This window comes from Pongo abelii, chromosome 3, assembly GCF_028885655.2.
Source record: "Pongo abelii isolate AG06213 chromosome 3, NHGRI_mPonAbe1-v2.0_pri, whole genome shotgun sequence".
NCBI classification, from domain to species: Eukaryota; Metazoa; Chordata; class Mammalia; order Primates; family Hominidae; genus Pongo; species Pongo abelii.
The window spans coordinates 109,005,167-109,028,061 of record NC_071988.2 but is presented as its reverse complement, the minus strand read 5'-3'; the positions used below and the strand labels follow the sequence as shown (position 1 = coordinate 109,028,061).

At 38.5% G+C, this 22,895-nt stretch overlaps 1 protein-coding gene across 1 annotated transcript; it reads right to left on the bottom strand.

Annotated features, from left to right (window-relative positions):
* Nucleotides 1–8,949: 8,949 nt before the first annotated feature.
* On the bottom strand, nt 8,950–14,515 carry DSPP (dentin sialophosphoprotein). The gene is made up of 4 exons (XM_024246456.2): nt 14,465–14,515; nt 13,220–13,303; nt 12,100–13,086; nt 8,950–11,622 (listed from the first exon to the last, which is right to left on the bottom strand). Exons 1-4 carry the CDS (start codon nt 14,513–14,515, stop codon nt 8,950–8,952), a joined length of 3,795 nt encoding a protein of 1,264 aa, XP_024102224.2.
* Between the last annotated feature and the right edge of the window lie 8,380 nt (nt 14,516–22,895).

Sequence of the window (22,895 nt, the reverse complement as noted above, 5' to 3'; positions counted from 1 at the left end):
AAAAAAGTAGCTTTAGGTTAATATTACAATAAATCAAAAAAGGCAGATGGCTGCATCTTCTCAGAGCTACCTCTACTCCTGCCTAAGAATCAACCACATGAGCTTGGTAGAAAGACATTCTGCTAGTTATTCTTTCTTGAAAGACCAGGAACATCAAGAGATTTGGATTTCAGAAAAACAATCCCCTAATTTTTAAGGTTTTAATTCATCTTGTCTTCCACCCATAGCCCAATAATCTCATTTTAACGGATGTCAGATAGTCATGTTAGTCTCAAAGGGGAACATCTCTGAGATTTCTGGCACATGAAATATGAATTTCTCTGATAAATGCTTCAGCTCCTCATTCAAGTAGCCCTTTTACGTAGTATATAGTACGTACATCTGCTGATGTATTTCAAGATAATTTGGATGCCTAATTTTCAGTTGTCATTGAAAAAAAAAAAACCTTAGACCAATTAAGTTTAACAGAGTTTAACTGGGCAAAGAAGGATTCATGAATCAGATAGTCCCCCAAACCAGAATAGATAGAAAGAGATTCCAGCGCTGCTGCACGGTCAGAAGGATTTATGGACAGAAATAGGAAGGCAGTTTACAGAAAGCAAAAGTGAGGCACAGAGACAGCCAGCTTGGTTACAGCTCAGTGTTTTCCTTGTTTGAACACGGTTTGAACATTTGGCTGTGAGTGGTTGAAGTATGCCTGCTGTGATTGGCTGAGACTCAGCTGCTTGTTACAAGGGTAGGCTATAGTCTGTTTACACATCCAGTTAGGTTACAGTTCACTGTGTATGGATAAACCTTTAGGCCAAACTTAAAATATGCAAGGAGGCAGCTTTAGGATAAATTTAGTTCAACCACAGTCATCTGATAGCTAGATATTTCTCAAACTACCTATGGTTAAAAACCGGTTATATTTTTAAATTTCAAATCCACCATGGATCAATACTTCCATAAAATTCAATGAAAATGAATTACTAGAAAAATGATCACATTGGATTTCATGACAGTGTCAAGTTGCTATAAAAGATAGAAATGCAGGCCGGGCGCAGTGGCTCACGCCTGTAATCCTAGCACTTTGGGAGGCTGAGGCAAGTGGATTGCCTGAGCTCAGGAGTTCAAGACCAGCCTGGGCAACATGTGAAACTCCATCTCTACTAAAATACAAAACATTAGCTGGGCGTGGTGGTATGCACCTGTAGTCCCAGCTACTCAGGAGGCTGAGGCAGGAGAATTGATTGAACCCAGGAGGCAGAGGTTACAGTGAGCCAAGATCACACCACTGCACTCCAGCCTGGGCAACAGAGCGAGACTCCGTCTCCAGAAAAAAAAAGAAAAGGAAAGATAGATATACTTACTCTCCATTTCTGTGCTTTTGAACTTTTAAACTCTATCAGATTACAGGCCAACACTACTTCACGGGTCACACTGTGATTGGCAGTGATGTAGATACTGTAAACATCTGCAGGTTGATAAGATTATTTCAAGAATTCTAAAAAGCTAGAACTGGCAATGGTGTTGCCAAAGCTCCACCCAATAGACATCTAGATTCGGACATTTCTCCATCAAACATTCCTCTGAAGATAGTTGTGTGAAGCAAGGAAGACAATAGGTGACAAACTTATCTATACACAAACGCTAGCATTACTGAGCTGGCATTTGCCTCTCTGATAAGTCCAGGTAAGTTTACTTACCTATCAATTGCCATTTTGTTTCAAGCCTTTCTCTTTCTAAGTGGAGAGCCCTGAATAATATCGTGGATGTGCTTTCTGATTATTTGTGTGGATTTTTTGCTTATTTTGTTTGTCCTGGATCTAGTCGGAGTGGAAAAGAGGACTGTGGTGAGAACTTTGGGTTGAACAAAATAGCTACACTCTTCTTTCACAATCCTGAAACAAAATTCAGTACCATCAACTGGCAGATAATGACAGGTGAAGATTTGAGCTTCACTGAAAGAAAGAACAGGTTTTGAAGATTAGACTCTTCTCACTATTCAAAATAGCAAAGACATGGAGTCAAACTAGATGCCCATCCATGGCGGATTGGATGAAGAAAATGTGGTACATATACACCATGGAATACTATGCAGCCGTAAAAGAATGAAATCATGTCTTGTGCAGCAACACGGATGCATCTGGAGGCCATTATCCTAAGTGAACTAACTCGGAAACAGGAAACCAAATACCACATGTTCTCACTTGCAAGTGGGAGCTAAACATTGGGTACTCATGGACGTAAAGATGGCAATAATAGAAACTGGAGGGTACTAGAGGGAGGAGAGGGGAGGGGTTGCAAAACTAACTATTGGGTAGAATGGTCAGTACCTGGATGATGGGATCGACTGTACCCCAAACCTCAGCATCACACAGTATACTCAGGTAACAAATCTGTACATGTACCCCCGAATCAAAAATAAAAGGTGAAGTTATAAAAAATAAAAACCAAAATAAACTCTCTTGGAAATCTTTAAAAAAAAAATGTGTTATTTTAACTGTCCTTCAGACAAGCCAAAAAGGGTGAGGAGAAGAATGTCAAAATTAGAAATTGAACTTCAGAAACCCAGAGCCAAGGAAACCCCTGGGAAAGAAGACATCTACAAAGTTAGTGCACAGAGACCTGGATTCCAGAGAGGACTGTTGAGTTCAGTTTAGAGATGAGAACTGCTACCTCCCACAACTTGACAATTTATGGTGGGCTTCTAGTAACAGAATAGGATAGGCAGAAAAGAGACAGAACGTGAACCTCCATTTACATGGAGTGGGTGAGAAATGAGAGTGAAGAAGCTGTGCCATATTGAGGGTTTAAGCAAGGAAAGCTGTATGCAAAACACAAGAATTCACAAAGTGGCAATGTGTTTTCAGGGTACAGATAATAATTAGCAAAAGAGAAACAGAGATGATGGGAGTGATGCAAAGTCCAACAGGTGATATTGGGTGATATTTAAAGAACAGACAGGCATCTGGGAATCTTGCCTGATTCTGAAGAACTAGCACAGGGGATCTCAACCACTGGGCCACAGACCAATACCGGTCTGTGGCTTGTTAGGAACCAGGCCGCACAGCAGGAGGTGAGTGGCAGGCAAGAAAGCATTGCCGGCTGAGCTCTGCCTCCTGTCAGATCAGCCACAGCATTAGATTCTCATAGAGTGCAAACCCTATTGTGCACTGTGCATTCGAGGGATCTAGGGTGCACTCTCCTTGTGAGAATCTAATGATAAATGTAATGGGCTTGAATCATCCTGAAACCATCCCCTCCCTTCCTCGACCCTGTCTGTGGAAAAATTGTCTTCCAAGAAACCGGTCCCAGGTGCCAAAAAGTTGGGGACCACCGGACTAGCGGGATAGGCAGAGTCTTTGTTTTAACAGAAACGTATGCCCTCAGAAAACAAAAATTAGCTCAGAGTGAGAGTAAAAAATCTGCCCACCATTTATCAGACTATATTAATAAACATATATAAAGACAGCAGCAAACTGAACAGTAAACATTTCTCTTAAGGGTGTTGAAGCTATAAAGCGTCCTAACAACTCCCTTGGTTGAATGACTCCTGCCTTATTAATCATTAAGAAACTTTATTTTTTTCAAAATCAAAGATTATCAGAGACTTTGTTGTTGTAGATTATATTGGTAAGAATGAAACACTCCATTCTTACCTGGAAAGTTTAAGCTCCTTTGACACAGAAGCAGTCTCAATTTACAACCCAGATGCAGAGAGATTCAGATAAGGGGTTTCTGGATACAACAATCCGTCTTCATCTTAACTTTGTACATTGCAAAGAAACAGGAGCCTGGGTCTATTTCATAATCCAAATCCTTATCCCTGTTTTGCTTTGAACCTTTCAAACACTGCTTCATTTAAATACCATCTACATTCCACTCTTTCCCAAAATCCTATAATAATTCTATCTTTTCCTTTACTGAGCCATCTCTGCTCTGGTCCACAGTCGCCTTCATTGCATTGCATCCATAAAGTCAACTGTATCAGATAGCAGGTTTGCTCCTGGTGTTCTCAGGCTGATTGGGCTGGGGAAATTCTCATCTTTTTACTAGAATAGTATGAAGAAGCTAGACAGAAGCCAAGTTAGAAGATCAGGTCACTCAAAGGGAATTGTTGCTTTGGGACAAGGTCCGAGTCTACTTGTTGGAATCAAGATACTAGGATAAGACAAGAAGTAAGTGTGCCATCATGCTGTACCTGAGTGTTGGTCTGTTGCAGTCTGAGTATCTCTTGCCTTCAGTTCTGATTGGTCTCAGAATAAGAAGATGGAGTTAGAATAGCAAAGAAATATTCAGTGGTTTCAACTGAGGAAAGTGCCAGGAAGGTAGGAACCAGCTGGTTGAGACTGAAATCCAGGAGTGTACAAAAAGACCAGTGATATAAGCCCAAGCACAGCAATCCCTGGCCAGGGAGTTTGTCTGGGTTCTCACAAAGGGAGATGCCTGGGAATTAAAATCTGCAAAGGGCAAAGAGTTTCCTCCCCACAGAACTTTCTTAACCTCTTTGAAGAGAAAAAGACTAGGGAGGAAAATAAGGAAACAGAGTAAAGGAGGGATGGGTAGAGCATGTGGCAAAGCCCAAAATAATGGGTTTGAGAATAAGGGAAGTATCTTATGATCAAGCTCTATAAAATCAGTGCTTCATGCTAGAGTGGGAACTGGGCAAACTCATGGAAAACAGATTGAGTCTCACGTATTGATGATCTTTAGACTTTGCACTATTTTTCTGAGCTGCAAGCCTGCCCCATAGGAATTGACTTTTTTCTTTTTTTTCTTTTTCAGCATCTGAACCCAAGATATCTGTTCAGAGGGTACAGGATGATGGGAACATTGTGTTGTTGGTTTGTTTCATTCTCTAGAGGATTTGCTTCCAAGCAGCAGTGAATGGATCACTGTGAGAACACAATGATATTTTCATCTATGACTAAACTATTCTATTCTGTTCCTGCTCCTTTTAGAGAGAGGAAAATTGTTCCTGGTTATTTTGGTCTAAAGTTTTTCAAAACTTCCATTACAAATCATAAAGCAAATTTGACTTCTGGGAAATTACACTTCAGTTAATAATTTTAAATGTATTTGTATGTATAACTTTATAAAGGTTATCTTTTTATGTAAAAAATATATTTTTTAAACAACAACAAAACCTGTCACTGCATTTCCTGATTTGTGGTATGACTGACGCAGAAAGAATTCTCTGGTCAGATGGGGAGGACAAGACCACCTCTGAGAGTAAGTTTTCAGATCCTGTCTTCAGTCATCTGTGGAGTAATCCATGCAGCCAGAAAGAAATCTTGAACTTCTAACAAATCCACCAGCACCATCATGATAGCCTCTTGTTCAAGAGTGACAATGTTTCCTTGGCTCTTTTTACTGTGGTACAGATAAATCTAAAAACGCATTCCACTGACACTCTTCCCTGTCCGTCTACACATACATCCTTCTTTCTTTCTTTCTTTAAAATCTCTGCTTCAAAGTGGGAAAGAAACTTAGAGGTTTCTAACGGAAAAAGTGAATGTGAAAAAGTAAATATAAAATGATTACTAGCAGTAATTATTTTCTAAACTAATGGCTTTCAAACTTTTTAAAACTACAACCAACAGTAAGAAAGGCATTTTCCATCAGGTCCTACTACATGTACACTTGGACATATTTGTGTGTGTACATATATAGATAGATATGATCCAGGTTCACGAAACAGTACAGATGGTACATTATGATTTTTCTTTTTTATTCTTTTGTTTTATAAAATAGTTATCATTAGTCACTAAATTGATATGATCTACTAAATGAGTGGCAACCTGCAGTTTAAAAAATACTGTTTTTGTGGGCAATATTAGCAGACAGCCTATTAATCTTTATTCCAGAAAATAACTCAAAATAAGCTTTGTTTCCTAATACCAGACTTCTTGTGTTCAAAGGATCTACTTTTGCGATGTTCTTTTGTAGTGTGTCTGCTCCATTCTCTCCCTGAAAGTCCAGAAGTCAATGCAGATGTGATTATATAAGAAAATCAAGATCATATCTTTGTTATTTCTGGTATCAACCCTAGATTCTGAACATTCCCCGCCTCTAAATATTTCTTAAAGTCTTTATAAGAACTGGCTAGAAATTGATCCAGCTTAGGCTATTACTGCAGGCAATATCTGCAGAGACTTTTATCAGACTGGAAATGGCTTAGAAAGTGATGGAACAATAAAGGCAGATCAAATACCTTATGGCACTTCATAAAACGAAATAAAGCACACCCATGAAGAAAAATGAAGTTGATCTGTGTGCTATGAACCAATATTTAAGGTATTTGTTAAATTGAAATAAATAAGATGAATGCATTGTGTATAGTAGACTTCCACATGTTTTTAAAAGGGGAATGTATGTACATAGAATATTTCTGAAAAGCTCCACAAGATATTAGTAATGGGAATTGCTTATAGGCAATAGGAAAGAGATATAGAGGGCTGGGAGTGTAGAAGGGTCAAGATTTAAGATAATACTTCTGTATACCTCTTTATGGTGTTTGATTTTTTTTTTATTTTGTGCATATACATATATTACTTTTTTAATTAAAAATAGCTAATTTTTAAAAGAAATATTATACATCAGATTTTGTGATAGAGGGGGTATTTGCAAACTCTTTAGGATGAAGGGAATTTTCCTTGTGAGCAATTGTATAAAAGGATATTTACTTTAATAAATGGATATTTATTATAACACTGAGATTTATCTCCTTCATTTATGTATCTTGTATAGTTTACAGAGTTCCATATCCATTGCCTGACTTAGTGTTCATAGCAACTTTTTGAAATAGTTGTGACACATACTAGAAGCAATGCTTTACAAATTAAAACAAAACAAAACAAAAAACCCTAAAATCTAAAGAAATTAAAAACCTAGAACATATTCCATGGAAAGAGGTTGAGAGTCATGACATGACTGTGATGTAGTACAAACCTGGACATTTTACACTCTTAAGAGTTACCAAGAAGTTTATGAATAGTATTTTTAAAGTCTTCAACAATACTCCTCACAATGTTGATCTCTTAACTAAAGGACACTTACGTAAGGAGGAAGAAGGCAGAAAAATAAACCTCCTGAAACTCTTTTCATAAAATGTGCCTAATATTAGAAGGTAAATGGCCAACTAACAACTGGTTGAAAATTAACGTTAAAGAAGTTGCATTCATAATCTCACTCTATAGATTTTCAGCTTTGCTTTAGAACAAAGCTAAAATAATTACCTCAATGGAAAAAGATGGAGATTTCAAAGCGTCACTACTAAATCTTGAAAAATACCCTTAAGGTTTATGGGTTAGGGTTATAGTATCTCCCAGTTTCCCTGGGACAATCCCAATTTATATCTCCTGTCTCCGTATAATTACTCATAACACCCCTTTCATTCTCCAAAGTGCCGTAGTTTAGATGATAAACTATATCTCCACCCTATTAAATATCAATCTCTATTCTCCATACACCTTTAAGATTGTCATTTTCTAGAAATTGGGCTTCATCTGGGGGCTAAGAATTACCTTCATTCATGCCAAAGCTGAGTGATATATACTCAGATCGTAACTGCATATATGACTCTCAAATAAGAAAGAGAAGTTTTCCAAACCATTACCCATCAGCAGCTTTAGCTTTATTAAAGAGATTAATAGTGGGAAGGGAGACTCAGGGTCTGGTTTAGAAGTTTTGGTGTGTTGAGGTTTTCAAGGGAAATGTGAACTAGGAATGACTTGGTGAGACTGATGTAAAGATAAATAATTGATACCACATAACACAGTTTTTTTGTTTCTTTGTTTTTTTGAGACGGACTCTCGTTCTGTCGCTAGGCTAGAGTGCAGTGGCACGATCTCAGCTTACTGCAACTTCCGCCTCCTGGGTTCAAGCGATTCTCCTGCCTCAGCCTCCCGAGTAGCTGGGACTAGAGACGTGCGCCACCACTCCCAGCTGATATTTGTATTTTTAGTAGAGACGGGGTTTCACCATGTTGGCCAAGATGGTCTCGATCTCTTGACCTCGTGATCCGCCCACCTCGACCTGCCAAAGTGTTGGGATACAGGCGTGAGCCACAGCGCTTCTAAGTGATGCTCCTCCAGAGTCATTCATGTGTCATTTACTGGTTAACATTTGGAGAGTGGCTCCTGGGAGTAAGATACTGTTCTAAGCACTGCATCAGCTTTGTCAATAGTTTTAGGGACTTTGTACTAAATTTCCAGTGGTTTGTTGAGATGTATTTTTTTACATCAGATTTTAACATCAGATGCTATACATCAGATTACAGATCAGATTTTATACATCAACCCGTCTCTGAGCTCTTTCTGACTAGCACTCTTTAGAATTTCTGTGACTTATAACTACTCTATTTGATCATTAGAAAGATTATTCCCATAGCCCAGGTAGTTTGAATAGTAGCTGCAATTTTTTTTCATGTAACAAATAAATGTATTTCTTCCATAGAACAAGCAACTGAATCCAAAGCCAAGTTGGCTATCACAGTACAGCATCTTTTACTCAGTGGTAAGCAGACCACCTCTCCAGAATACATTAACTATGGAGACTTAAGGCAATGCCACATGTTGCTTTTAAGATGTGTCTGCCTGCTACATTCTCTGCAGCACATGGCACTTAAATTGAAGTTATCATGTAGTGATTACTTGAGGTTTCTGTGTGAAGTATTAAAGAATATTTTAATTCTTCTTTTATGTTTAGATTTACACTTTTAACAAAATATTTTCAGAACATGAATATTAACAGGCATGTACCAAAGGTCATGCATTCAGTCTCTCTCTGCAGGAGTTAGGTCTTGGTTCTGAATCCAACTGTTTGATTTTATTCCCCCAGTTGTTTTTGTTTACATACGTCTTATGTTTATTTCTCCCCTTTCTTTACTTTCTTGGAAATCTTTTTTTCCTATCCCATTACCAGACTTTTCACAAAAGGAATCTTATGGGTTTTTCTTTTGTTCTAATCATCACTGGTTGAGTGGTTACTGTCACTGCCTTCACTGTCACTGTCACTTCCATTGTTGTTACCGTTACCAGACTTGCTCTGGCTGTCACTCTCATCATTGCTGTCAGATGTGCTGTCACTATCACTGCTGTCGCTGCTGTTGCTGCTGTCACTGCTGTCACTGCTATCGCTGCTGTCACTGCTGTCGCTGCTATCGCTGCTGTCACTGCTATCACTGCTGTCACTGCTTTCATTGCTGTCACTGCTGTCGCTGCTGTCGCTGCTGTCACTGTTGTCACTGCTGTCGCTGCTGTCACTGCTGTTGCTGCTGTCGCTGCTGTCACTGCTGTCGCTGCTGTCACTGCTATCACTGCTGTCGCTGCTGTCACTGCTGTCACTGCTGTCACTGCTATTGCTGCTGTCACTGCTGTCACTATCACTGCTTTCACTGCTGTCACTGCTGTCACTGCTGTCGCTGCTATCGCTGCTGTCACTGCTGTCACTGCTATCGCTGCTGTCGCTGCTATCACTGCTGTCACTGCTATTGCTGCTGTTGCTGCTGTCACTGCTATCGCTGCTGTTGCTGCTATCACTGCTGTTACTGCTATCGCTGCTGTTGCTGCTATCACTGCTGTCACTGCTATCGCTGCTGTTGCTGCTATCACTGCTGTCACTGCTGTCACTGCTGTTGCTGCTGTCACTGCTATTGCTGCTGTTGCTGCTATCACTGCTGTCACTGCTGTTGCTGCTGTCACTGCTATTGCTGCTGTCACTACTATTACTGCTGTCACTGCTATTGCTGCTGTTGCTATCACTGCTGTCACTGCTATCACTGCTGTCACTGCTGTCACTGCTATCACTGCTGTCACTGCTATCGCTGCTGTTGCTGCTATCACTGCTGTCACTGCTATTGCTGCTGTCGTTGCTGTCACTGCTGTTGCTGCTGTCACTGCTATTGCTGCTGTCGTTGCTGTCACTGTCACTGCTGTCGCTGCTGTCACTACTATCGCTGCTGTCACTGCTATTGCTGCTGTCACTGCTATCGCTGCTGTCACTACTATTACTGCTGTCACTGCTATTGCTGCTGTCACTATCACTGCTGTCACTGCTATCGCTGCTGTCACTGCTATCGCTGCTGTCACTGCTTTCGCTGCTGTTGCTGCTATCACTGCTGTCACTGCTATTGCTGCTGTCGTTGCTGTCACTGCTATCGCTGCTGTCACTACTATCACTGCTGTCACTGCTGTTGCTGCTGTCACTGCTATCACTGCTGTCACTGCTGTCACTGCTGTCACTGCTATCACTGCTGTTGCTGCTATCACTGCTGTCACTGCTATTGCTGCTGTCATTGCTGTCACTGCTATCGCTGCTGTCACTATTACTGCTGTCACTGCTATTGCTGCTGTCGCTACTATCACTGCTGTCACTATCACTGCTGTCACTACTATCACTGCTCTCACTGCTATTGCTGCTGTCACTATTGCTGCTGTCACTACTGTCACTGCTATCGCTGCTGTTGCTGCTGTCACTGCTACTGCTGCTGTCACTGCTATCACTGCTGTCACTATCACTGCTGTTACTGCTATTGCTGCTGTCACTGCTGTCACTACTGTTGCTGTCACTGCTGTTGTCACTACTGTCACTGCTGTTGCTGTCACTGCTGTCTGACTTACTATCACTATCACTGCTGTTGCTATCTGATTTGCTGCTGTCTGACTTGCTTTCACTGCTGTCACTACTATCACTACTGTCACTGCTATCACTGCTGTCACTACTGTCACTGCTATTGCTGCTGTCACTACTATCACTGTCACTGCTATCACTGCTGTCACTGTCACTGCTATCACTACTATCACTGCTACTGTTGCTATCACTGCTGTCACTGTCACTGCTGTCACTACTGTCACTGCTATTGCTGCTGTCACTACTATCACTGTCACTGCTATCACTGCTGTCACTGTCACTATTACTACTATCACTGCTACTGTTGCTATCACTGCTGTCACTGTCACTGCTGTCACTATCACTGCTACTGTTGCTATCACTGCTGTCACTGTCACTGCTCTCACTACTATCACTGCTACTGTTGCTATCACTGCTGTCACTGTCACTGCTCTCACTACTATCACTGCTATTGCTGCTATCACTACTATCACTGTCACTGCTATCTGATTTACCTTTGCCACTGTCTGATTTGTCATTGTCATCATTCCCATTGTTCCCATTGCCATTACTGTCACTATTATTAGTGTCTGATGTGCTATCACTGTCATCATCTTCTGGTCCTTTTGAGTCACTGCCATTGCCATTATCTTTTGATTCATCAGAGTTATAAGAAGCATCTCCTCGGCTACTGCTGTTATTGTCACTTTCTGAATTAGCATCATCATTGCCATTAGATTCATCACTGCTATTGGGATCATCTCCTTGCATGGACTTATCATCAAAATCATAACTGTCATATCCATCACTATTGCTGTCACTACCTGTATTGCTGTGTCCAACTTTATTTCCTGGTTCTGATTTTTGGCCAGGTCCTTCTATGTTGACAACCTCTCCTTGTGTCTTGACATTTCCTTTGCCCAAGATCATTCCATGTTGTCCTTTATCCTCTTTATCTTCATTGACTTTCCCAACTTCTTTGGTAATATTTCTGTTGCCACTGCTGGGACCCTTGATTTCTATTCCCTATGGAACAATGGAGGAAAGAACGATTAACTAGTGAATATTTGCTGCAAAATTGCATTGATCTGAGGAAGAATAACTGGGAAAAGTTGCCATAGGGATAGGGGTTACATTTCTAGTACTTCACAGTTATTTGTGAAAATGTGCTTTATTCTGTAATTGAAAGCATCCTGGTGCTTAGATTCCTTAAAAATTCATCCACATTCCTACCCAGTAGGAACTTTTGTAAACAATTACATGGGGGATCCATGATTTCACATAAGACTTTTCTAGAATTATAACTAAGTTATCAGAAATGTAAGATGTTTAAAGTTGTTCTATCTCGAAGTCTAGTAAGGACTCTAGGTTTCCTTAAATAGTCAAGTAATATGGATGCAAAAATACATGGATGCTTGTCATGGTTTATTTTTGTGTTAGCATCAATAGATGGAGGGGAAGAATTTAAACTGCCATTGAAAGAAATCAGCTTTACAAACTAACCTTATCTTGGCTCTTCCCAACAGTGTGTGGCTCTGATTCTTTGGTGATTCCATTTTCTACACGTTTGCTTTCTCTGTGGTTGAGCTTCTGGGTGTCCTCTACTCTTTGGCTGCCGTTGTCTTCTGGAATACCAGCAGAATTCTCCTCACTCTTGGAGGTCTTGTCTCCATCAACGTCATTATGGGGATCTTCTTTGCCTTCAGGGTCATAATATTCTTTACTATCCGAATTTTGACCTATGCTACTATCATGATCATCTTCTTTCCCATGGTCCTGGCCCTCCTGGCCCTTGCTGTTATCACTATTGTCTTTTCCATTCCCTGCTTCTTCATCTTCATCATCACCAGAACCCTCGTCTTCATCCTCATCTGCTCCATTCCCACTAGGACTCCCATCGGAATTATCCAGGCCAGCATCTTCTCCAGTGCCTGGTGTTACCTCAGCCTCCTTAGTCCCATTTCTCTTGCTGTTGATCTGAGGTGTTATTTCACTTGTATTACCCTCGTTTCTACAGGAATTCTCAATTATTTCATCCTCATTGTCTGTACTGTTATTGCTTCCAGCTACTTGAGGTCCATCTTCTTGGACAACAGCGACATCCTCATTGTGACCTGCATCGCCAACATCCCCATTTTGGGTATTCTTATCAGTATTTCCATTAGTGTTGCTTCTGTTTGTGGCTCCAGCATTGTCAATGATGCTTACTTTTCCCTGGATGCCATTTGCTGTGGTGTTTTCTTCTTTCCCATGTATTCCATCATGACCATATGTTTCTGCTTTTCCTGTGTCCCCATTCCAGCCCTCAATATTCCCCTCTTCGTTTGCTAATGTGGAATATGTAGAAAAACTCTTCCCTCCTACTTCTGCCCACTTAGAGCCATTCCCTTCTCCCTTGTGACCATCTTGGGTATTCTCTTGCCTTCCTCTATCACCTTCATGCACCGGGACACCACTTTCTTTGATGGTTCCACTGGCATTTAACTCATCCTGAAAAAGAAACAATTCAATTAATTATACGTATCAATGATCTTGAAGGAAAGCAAATTGCAATCTTGGGGAAGTTAATGGAATGTAGCAACTCAGAAATAGGAAATAAAATGAAATATATTACATCCTATACCTGTACTGACACATTTGATCTTGCTAGGAGATGCAAATTCATGGATTTTTCGACATGTCTCTGCAGTGGTTTGCTTTGAGGAACCTGCCAAGTAGAAAATACTGGCTATTGAAAAGGTTCTTATTTATGAATATGTGTGTGAGCATGCACACACACACACACACACACACACACACACACACACACACACACACACACACACACATTCTTCCCTCCATGAAGAAGAAAGGTTTAACACAAAGGCCAAAGTATGATCTAATCAGAGAGAAAAGAGAAGTGGCTTCTTACAAGGCTTGTGTAGAATTTAAACTGGGCACACGGATATTTTTCACTGTGGTATTACCAATTTTATGGACGTGTTAGATCAGCCCACTTATCTCAACTGTAGAAGGAAACAGTCTTGTAGAAAGACGAGGGGATAGACCTCTGGTGTTTCTCTACAAAAAGCCTCTTGCACTAGCACAAACCTACTCTAAGTGTAATCCTGATGAAAACTCTTAAGAGAACAGGAGGCGTGACCAGAGCCTGCACAGAAGCAAAATCAAATATTACGCTAGTATACTTCTGTGCTCTGCAAGAGCACATTTGAAATACTTGAGAACATTTTCAACTACATAAATACGAAATGTTTGGTATTATGAAAGCATATGAAAATGTTAAACATGATGGCTGGCTAGTAAAATTATAAATGGTTGAATTTTCTCAATTTTTTATTGGTATTCATCATATAGTCCAAATTTTCCACAGTGAGCACATAAATAATAACTCTGAGTGAAACATTAGTCTCCTATATGTTGAAAAAAAATCTACTTTTTCTTATTATTCTTTCTTGGAAACGTCCTAAACAGCACAGACTTTGTTTATATTAGAATGAAACTCACAGAGTATGAAGCAAAGATGGACAAAGTCTCCATGACTTCTGGGCATTAATTGTAAATTAATCTGAATATATGTTTTAAATAATAATAATCCTTCAGACAAGATATGAGTTTCTGTAGAGGAATGAGACGATGAGTTGGAGTGGTTTTGTTGAAACCTCACAGATATCACATAAAGCCCTTAGTGCAAATCTAAATGTTTAGACTCAGCCTGTTAAAAAAAATATTAAGGAAACATATATACACACACATATATATACACACATGTACATGCACACACACACACACACACACACTACATTTTGTATTAATGTTAGATTAAAAGAGATAACAGAGTGAAGAGGTTTTCTAAGAAAGGCATACTTACTGGAATGGCCCATGCTACTGCCCAAATGCAAAAATATGTAATTATCTTCATTTTCTTTAGGAATAATAATCAATGGCTGTATAAAAAAGGAACAGCACAAAATTACTTATAAAGTAAAGGGATAATCATAGTACTATATTATTTTGATGTGTAAGCATTTGCCCTTTTCCTGGACAAGAAGCATGTATTTAACATGAGAAGACATATGATGGTCCAGAACATACCTGGTGTGGTTATGGGGGCATCACCAGGCTCAGCACTAATGTAGCTTCCTAGATTTTTTCTGCCTGTGCCAATGAAGGAAAACGCCATATAGGTACAAAGGGCATAGCTGTAACTTTGTTCTTCTGCAATTCTTGGATGTAAAAACATCTATTTCTCTTCTGAATAGCTTTAATCAAGTATTAACTAATTCTGCTGAAATTTGTGCTTAAAAGACAAAACACTTGTCATCCTTACTCCAAATCTATAGAATTGAGCTATACCAGACTTTAAGAGAAAGAAATTACTAACATGAGGGAGGCTACACTAGTGGAAAGAATACGGGGTTTGTATTCAGAGACCTGGGTTCAAATGTTACCCCTGTTACTTGCTCTGTAAGTTTGAGAAATTTAAGTAGGTTTATTATCTCTTCACCTGGAATAATAACAACACCTGCACCTCAGGATTATCCTGAAGTTTGGTAGAATTATCTCTGAGAAGCCCTTTCTGACTCCACTTCAAAGGGTATTTGGTATCTCTTTCCTATTTATACCAAGGAAGTTTGCACATCTCACTGGTAACACATTTCACTGTTTAAAATTGCCTAGTTACTTATGTGTTGCCCTGATTTCCTGTAAGCTCCTGAGGCCCAGGAGAGTGTCTTGGTGATTATTGTATTCCAATGCAAAGCACAGAAAAAGACATTTTCTGAATGTTGTTGATAAATATTTATGACTATAAGCCATATCTAGCATTGCTTCAGGCACTTTGCAATTTTCGAATAAATGATAGCAATTATTATATGGGACTTCTAAAATCATGATTCTTCATCCCTGTTAGAATTCAAATTCAGAAATGGTCTAAAACATGTTTCTCATAAGTTGGAATAGACATTTTATAACGTGTGTGAGTAAAAACATTAATTTATATTGCAAGTTGGATTTCTTGAAGTAATGATAGGAAAGAGAGTTTTACTCCTATTTCATGCACTCCCACCGGATGTATAGATTATAATGCTGCATGTCATACAATGGCTTTGTTTGAATTTAATGGTGGTAGTGAAAATATAACAAAACTTCACTGAATATCAACTGTCATGAGAATTATTGGCGTTTTCTCATAGGAGAGATGACACAGTTCCAGAGCTACTGAAGGGGAAAAAAGTGCTCACTCTTATAGCTGTTCAACAGAAAGCCAAGAACAGCTAGAGCTCCTTCTGAAATGCCATAGACTCAAGTGAGGCTGAGGTGACACCAGGACAAGTATCATGCAGAGCTCTGGGGCACAGATGTTGAAGGCCAGCTGCTTACTAAGCCACAGTTATCCTGTACTTTGCAGTCCCAAGCTTAATCATTACATAGCTCTGCAGAAGGCCTGTCTGTACTGTGATTTGGAAGAGCCTCGGCATACTGGAAAGGTACCTGCAGCCAAGGCCAGAGTGATGCGTGTCCAGTTTCTGAGCTACAGTTCAGAAATCTGACCACTACATCTCTCTTTCAGCTCCACTCCGGAACAATTCCATGATGGTTATCACCGTTTCCAAGGCAGGTGAATGACTTCGAAGACTACTATAAAAATGGCCCAGGTGATCTCAGCATGAAACAAAGACTTCAGAATTTGTGAACCTCCATCAGATTATTTCATTTATTGTTACTAATGAAATGATATTTAGCTCCATTTCATTTAGCAATTAGATTTGGCATCATTAGTGATTGCTAAATTTCATTTCATGTGGGACAATAAATAATAAGTAATAGTAAGTAATAAAATACTAAAAAGCAAAGCCTAATTAAAGCCTTGTTTGAAAGCCCAAGGTAGATTTTTTGAAATCTGAGTTATCTCATTTTTTATCAAAATCAAAGTGCCCAGATAGTTAATTGTCAAATTTCCACCTCAGTTGGCCAATTTTTCAGTACGAGGTCTTCTTCTTCCCAATCTATCTCTTCCTTAGGTCATAATTGTCCGCTATCTTTTATACATACTATCAATATGACAAGTCAAAAAGGAAGCAAACAATCTAATCGTTAAGGGGTATTCGCTTCTTAAAATCAAACTGGCTTCATCTTTGAAATTCAAAGTTCTTTCTAAATGAATCAGTTGGTTCTCAGTAAAAAGGATATTTCATCTTACCTTAAAAGGCTTCAAAAGGATTTTGAAAATCCAGAATTTCTTATCTTTCTCTTTGAAGACTGAAAGTGGCCCACTGTCTTGGACTTTTGCATGACAATTTTGTACTTGCCGAAATTTAAACTCGGTTTGATAATTTTCTCAACCAATCACTGTTTAGGATCCCTGATATGGGGTTATAAAGTGTCATCGTGTCGATGAAGCACATAATAACTTCCCCACTTCCTTCACTTGGTGATATGTATTTGCTCACTGAACCGTTCGGTTCCAAAAGGACTAGACTTACTTTCACTTAATTAAACAGCTCCTGTGAGGCTGCTTCACATCTTAAATATAGAGAATCAGTGTAACATACCTGAAAAGAGCCACTTAAACTCTGTCACCCTGACATTTCTTGTCTTACCAAGATTGGCAATCTAAGAAAACTCTAGGTTTCTTTAGTAAATATGACTTCCTATTTAAGACCCCTATCATTCTTGAGGTAGGTATTAAAGTTTCTGTGCTATAATTCAAGAAACTGTCCATATGCAGCAGCCTTGACGTTGCCTGAGGGATCTTTAACAATCTATAAACAGTAACTCCCCTGAAATCTCTCTGATTTAACTGAAATAAGCAGTGACATAAAAGCTTAAAAATCTATCAATTGAGTATTCAAACTACATTTCAAAAACAGATATTCAAAATGTCAAAAGTAGCAAGATGTCCAAAGGTGCATAAAGACAACAGATTTAGCTGTCCATTATCTCTCAATTATCTGTGTTAGCTGCAGAATGCAAAATAGAAAACTAGACTTTATGTCTAACAAGTTTTGCAACACAAGTGCACCATTCTCTTGAACCCTAGATGTACTATAATGCAGGTAGTCCCTAAACTATTTCTTCAGTTCACACATTCAAAAACTTGAGAGTCTTTCTCTATATACTTGTTTAGAATTTTCAGGAATATGCCAATTTTTGTGTTACAATATTAAAGAAGGTGAAACAATAAGACCACTAATGCTATATCACTATGCAGCAGTGGTATCTCCAGAAACTATATATACAAAAATATATGGTATTTATATACAGCATAAAGCTTTATATGTAGGGAAAAAGTAAGGTTAAAAGGAAGTGAATTGAATGGAAAGGAAATTTGCCTTGAAGCTGTTTTCATAGCGAATACTTTGTTTTTATTCATATAGCATATTTACTTGGGCAGATTAAAGGGCCTAAGAACTTTTAACAAGGCTCGAGTCACTTATGGGAGTGACACCCTTACCCACACACACATTCATCAGTGGAGGTTGGTGAACTAACCTGCCTTTCTTTTCCTTAATTTGAATTAACATGAATTATGGTTAGAGATTTCTATAGCCGTCTATTAATAATTGAAATAAAAACATAATGGATATACAAGCTTTAAACAGAAGTATCATCTAATTGACATTTACAGACGACTTCATCCAACAACAGAAGAATAAACATTCTTTTCAAGTGTACCTGGACCATTTACCAAGACGGAATGTAGTCTGAGCCCCAAAATGAATCTCAATAAATTTAAAAGAATTCAAGTCATACAAATTATGTTTACCGACCACAATGGAAGGCAATTAGAAATCAATAACAAAAGAATTCTGGAAAACCGCAAGTATTTTAAGGCTAAGTGGAACACTCATAAATAGTCAATGGGTGGTGAAAGAAGAAACCAAAAGGGAAATTCAAAATATACGGGATGACTGAAAATGAAAACATAGCATATCAAAATCTGTGGGATGTCACTAAAGCAGTTATTTAGGATGAAATTATAGCATTAAATAACCATATATGAAGAGAAGAAGTTTCAAAACAATGACCTCATTTTCCACCAAAGAAGGAAAAATTAAGTTCAAAGTATGTAGAGAAAAGGAAATAATAAAGATCAGAACTGAAATTAATTAAATAGAAAACAGAAAAACAATAGAGAAAGTCAGTGAAACCAAAGCTGATTCTTTGAGAAGTTCAATAAAATTTAGAAGATTCTTTCCAGACTAATGAGGGAAATAAAAGAGAAGACACAAATTAGCAATATCAGGAATGAGAGAAATGACAACTCTACAGATTTTATAGACATTCTATAAATATTCTATAAGGGATAATAAGGAAATACTAGGAACATCTTTATGTTAATAAATTAACAACTTAGACAAAGTGGATAGATTCCTTAAAACCAACAAAGCTCACTCAAGGAAAAATAGATAACTTCAATTGCCCCGTATCTATTAAAGAAATTAAATTCACAGTTTAAAACTTGCCCAGAGAGAAAACTTTGGGCCCAGATGCTTTCACTTGAGAGGCATTGGTTGTTTAGTGGTACAATTCTTGCTGCCCAAATGGTTTCACTGACAAATTCTATGACGTATTTAAGGAAGATATCATTCCAATCCTACACAAACTCCTCCAGAAAATTGAGAAGGAGAAAATACTTCACAGCTCATTATATGATGCCAACATTATCCCAATACCAAAACCAAAAATGTTATAAGCATATACTACTACTGATCTATATCCATCATAAATGTTAATACAAAATTTTTAAATATAATGTTAGTGAATCAAACCCAATAATATGTTTTTAAAAGATGATACATGATGAGCTAGTAAAATTTGTTCCAGGTGTGCAAGGCTGACTTAACATTTAAAAATTAATCAATATGGCCGGCGCAGTGGCTCACGCCTGTAATCCCAGCACTTTGGGAGGTCGAGGTAGACGGATCACGAAGTCAGGAGATCGAGACCATCCTGTCTAACACGGTGAAACCCTGTCTCTACTAAAAACACAAAAAATTAGCCGGGCGTGGTGGCAGGCGCCTGTAGTCCCAGCTACTCGGTAGGCTGAGGCTGGAGAATGGCGTGAACCTGGGAGGCGGAGCTTGCAGTGAGCCGAGATCACACCACTGCACTCCAGCCTGGACGACAGAGTGAGACTCCGTCTCAAAAAAAAAAAAAAAAAAAAAGCAACTTAATTCACCATGTTAGCAAAGACAGAAAACCACATAATCTCATTGGCAAAGAAAAACATTTCAAAAATCCAACATTCACTTCTGATTTTTAAAATCTCACTAGGCAAATAAAACACATTTCAAAAATCGACCATTCATTTCTGATTTTAAAAATCTCGTTAGGCAAAGAAGAAACATTTCAAAAATTCAACATTCACTTCTGATTTTAAACACCTCTTTAGGCGGCTGGGCGCAGTGGCTCGCCTGTAATGCTAGCACTTTGGGAGGCCGAGGTGGGCGAATAACTTGAGGTCAAGAGTTCGAGACCAGCCTGGCCAACATGATGAAACCCCCGTCTCTACTAAAAATACAAAAAAAAATTAGCTGGGCGCAGTGGCAGATGCCTGTAATCCCAGCAACTTGGGAGGCTGAGGTATGAGAATTGCTTGAACCCAGGAGGCAGAGATTGCAGTGAGCCAAGATCATACCACTGCACTCCATCCTGGGTGACAGAGCAAGACTCTGTCTCAAAAAAAAAAACAAAAACTCATTAGGCAAATAAAATACATTTCAAAAATCCAACGTTCACTTCCGATTTTAAAAATCTCATTAAGCAAAGAAGAAACATTTCAAAAATCCAACGTTCAGTTCTGATTTTAAAAATAAACAAAAGCTCTCAGCTATCTAAGAATAGAAGGGAGCTTCCTCAACCTGATAAAAGGCATCTTTTGGTGCAAAAGTAATTGTGTTTTTTGCAATTACTTTTTTTTTTTAATACTTTAAGTTTTAGGTACATGCGCACAATGTGCAGGTTAGTTACTTATGTATTCATGTGCCATGTTGGTGTGCTGTACCCATTAACTCGTCATTTAACATTAGGTATATCTCCTAATGCTATCCCTCCCCCCTCTCCCCACCCCCCAACAGTCCCCGGTGTGTAGTGTTCCCCTTCCTGTGTCCATGTGTTCTCATTGTTCAATTCCCACCTATGAGTGAGAACACGCGGTGTTTGGTTTTTTGTCCTTGTGATAGTTTGCTGAGAATGATGGTTTCCAGCATCATCCATGTCCCTACAAAGGACATGAACTCATCATTTGTTATGGCTGCATAGTGTTCCATGGTGTCTTTGTGCCACATTTTCTTAATCCAGTCTATCATTGTTGGACATTTGGGTTGGTTCCAAGTCTTTGCTATTGTGAATAGTGCCGCAATAAGTTTTATGACAAACCCACAGCCAATATCATACTGAATGAAAGGGCAATTACTTTTAATGGCAAAACTGCACTTACTTTTGCACCAACCTAATAACATCATACTTAATACTTACCTACTGAACGCTTTCCCCCAATATCAGAAGCAAGGCAAATATATCTGCTCTCACCATTTCTATTCAATATTGTTCTTGAGTTTCTAAGAAAGAAAAGAAATAAAAGGCGTTCAGATTGGAAAAGAAGTTAAATTGTCTTTATTTTGTGGACAATATGATCATCTATGTAGAGAATCCAGCTGAATATACAAAAAGGTTACTAGAACTAATAAGTGAGTTAAGCAAGGTTATAGGATATGATATCAATAATTAAAAAATTTCTATTTGCTAGCAATTAACAATCAAAAATTTAAATTAAAAACAATAAATTTATAATTCCACCAACAGTACAATATGTAGTGATATATCTGAAGACTTGAACATTGAAAAACTGCAAATATTGCTGAGAGAAGTTAAAGACTATTTAAATAAATCAAGATCTATACCATGATAATGGGTCAAAAGACTCAATACTAAGATGTCAAGTCTCCAAAAATTTATCTATAGATTCAATACAATGCCAATTAAAATCCATGAAGAAATTTGGAAAGTTATTCCAAAATTCTCATGGAAATACAAGGGAATTAGAATAGCCAAAGTAATTTTTCAAAAGAAAAAGAGGGCTCATTAGGTTAGGTTAGACTCACTCAGGTTTTACTTTAAGGTCAATTGATTAGTAAACTTAATTACATCTGCCTAATCACTTTTGCCACATAATAAGACAAAACCACGGAAATGATATCTCATTATATTTACAGGTTCCACTCCCACTCAAAGGGAAGGGGATTATATAAGGGTGAGGGTCATTGGGGATTATCTTAACATTCTACTTACCACACGTTTTAATCTATAGTGACAGAAAATAGATCAGTGGATGCCTGAGGCCAAGGCGGAAGGAGTGGGAGCAAGGAATTATAAAGGACCACAAGGAAACTTGAATGGAGACTTTTCATTGTCTTGATTGTGGTGATGGTTTCATGGCTGTTGACCTACAACAAAACTTATCAAATTGTACACTTTAAATATGTGCAGTTTCTTGCGCATCTCAGTATTTATATCTCGGTAAAGCTGGTTTTAAAAAAAAGAAGTAATTAACCCATTTCTGCCAGCCCCATTTCAAATCCTGTAAATTGAGAAGTTACAACTAAGGCTTTATAGTAAGGAATTGCCAAAAGGAAACATAAACCCCAATTTGTTGTGGAAACTGAACAATTACCTAAAATTTAAGATCAGAACTCAGAAATCTACCTCAATTTAGTAACTAAATAAGTTCTTTAAAAACCCTTAATTAGAATCAATTACTCTGTTCCTAAGGAAAGAGTTTGAAATTGAACTCTTCACCTAGTTAGCTATTCTATTACTATGATTTTGAACCATTTGCCTTCCTGTTTTCTTCAATTTGGATGAACATAGCTGAGCCAAATAGCAAAACTAAGGCAAGAATAGTAATAGCAGCATAGCCACAGAGGATCATCCAACTCAAATTACTTTAAATTGGTGCAAGACCTGTTCACAAAACCAGCAGAAGACATTTGAGTAGAAGTTCACTGCATATGCAGATTTACAACATCCCTGCTGGGTGTCTTTGATTGGTGGAAGTTTAAAAGGCAAAAATCTTCAATTCAATGTCCAATATTGGATTAATGACACTGCAATTCAGAAAGCAGATACAATATTAATTTGAGAAATAAGAGTAACATTTAAATTGGGGGATTTTTAGTAAAGCAGACTTCCCTTCATAATATGGATGGGTCTCATCCAGCCGGCTGAAGGTCTGAATAAAACAAAAGACTGATCTCCCTCAGGCAAGGAGGAATTCTTCAACAGCCAGTTTTGAGCTT

Bases quoted from the DNA above. Each gene is read 5' to 3' on its own strand.
- DSPP (XM_024246456.2), bottom strand. From the start codon at position 14,515: ATGAAGATAATTACATATTTTTGCATTTGGGCAGTAGCATGGGCCATT. The intron at 13,304-14,464 runs GTAAGTATGCCT...TCTACTTGGCAG, and splicing joins CAGTAGCATGGGCCATTCCA to GTTCCTCAAAGCAAACCACT. The intron at 11,623-12,099 runs GTTAGTTTGTAA...ATTGTTCCATAG, and splicing joins TTGGGAAGAGCCAAGATAAG to GGAATAGAAATCAAGGGTCC.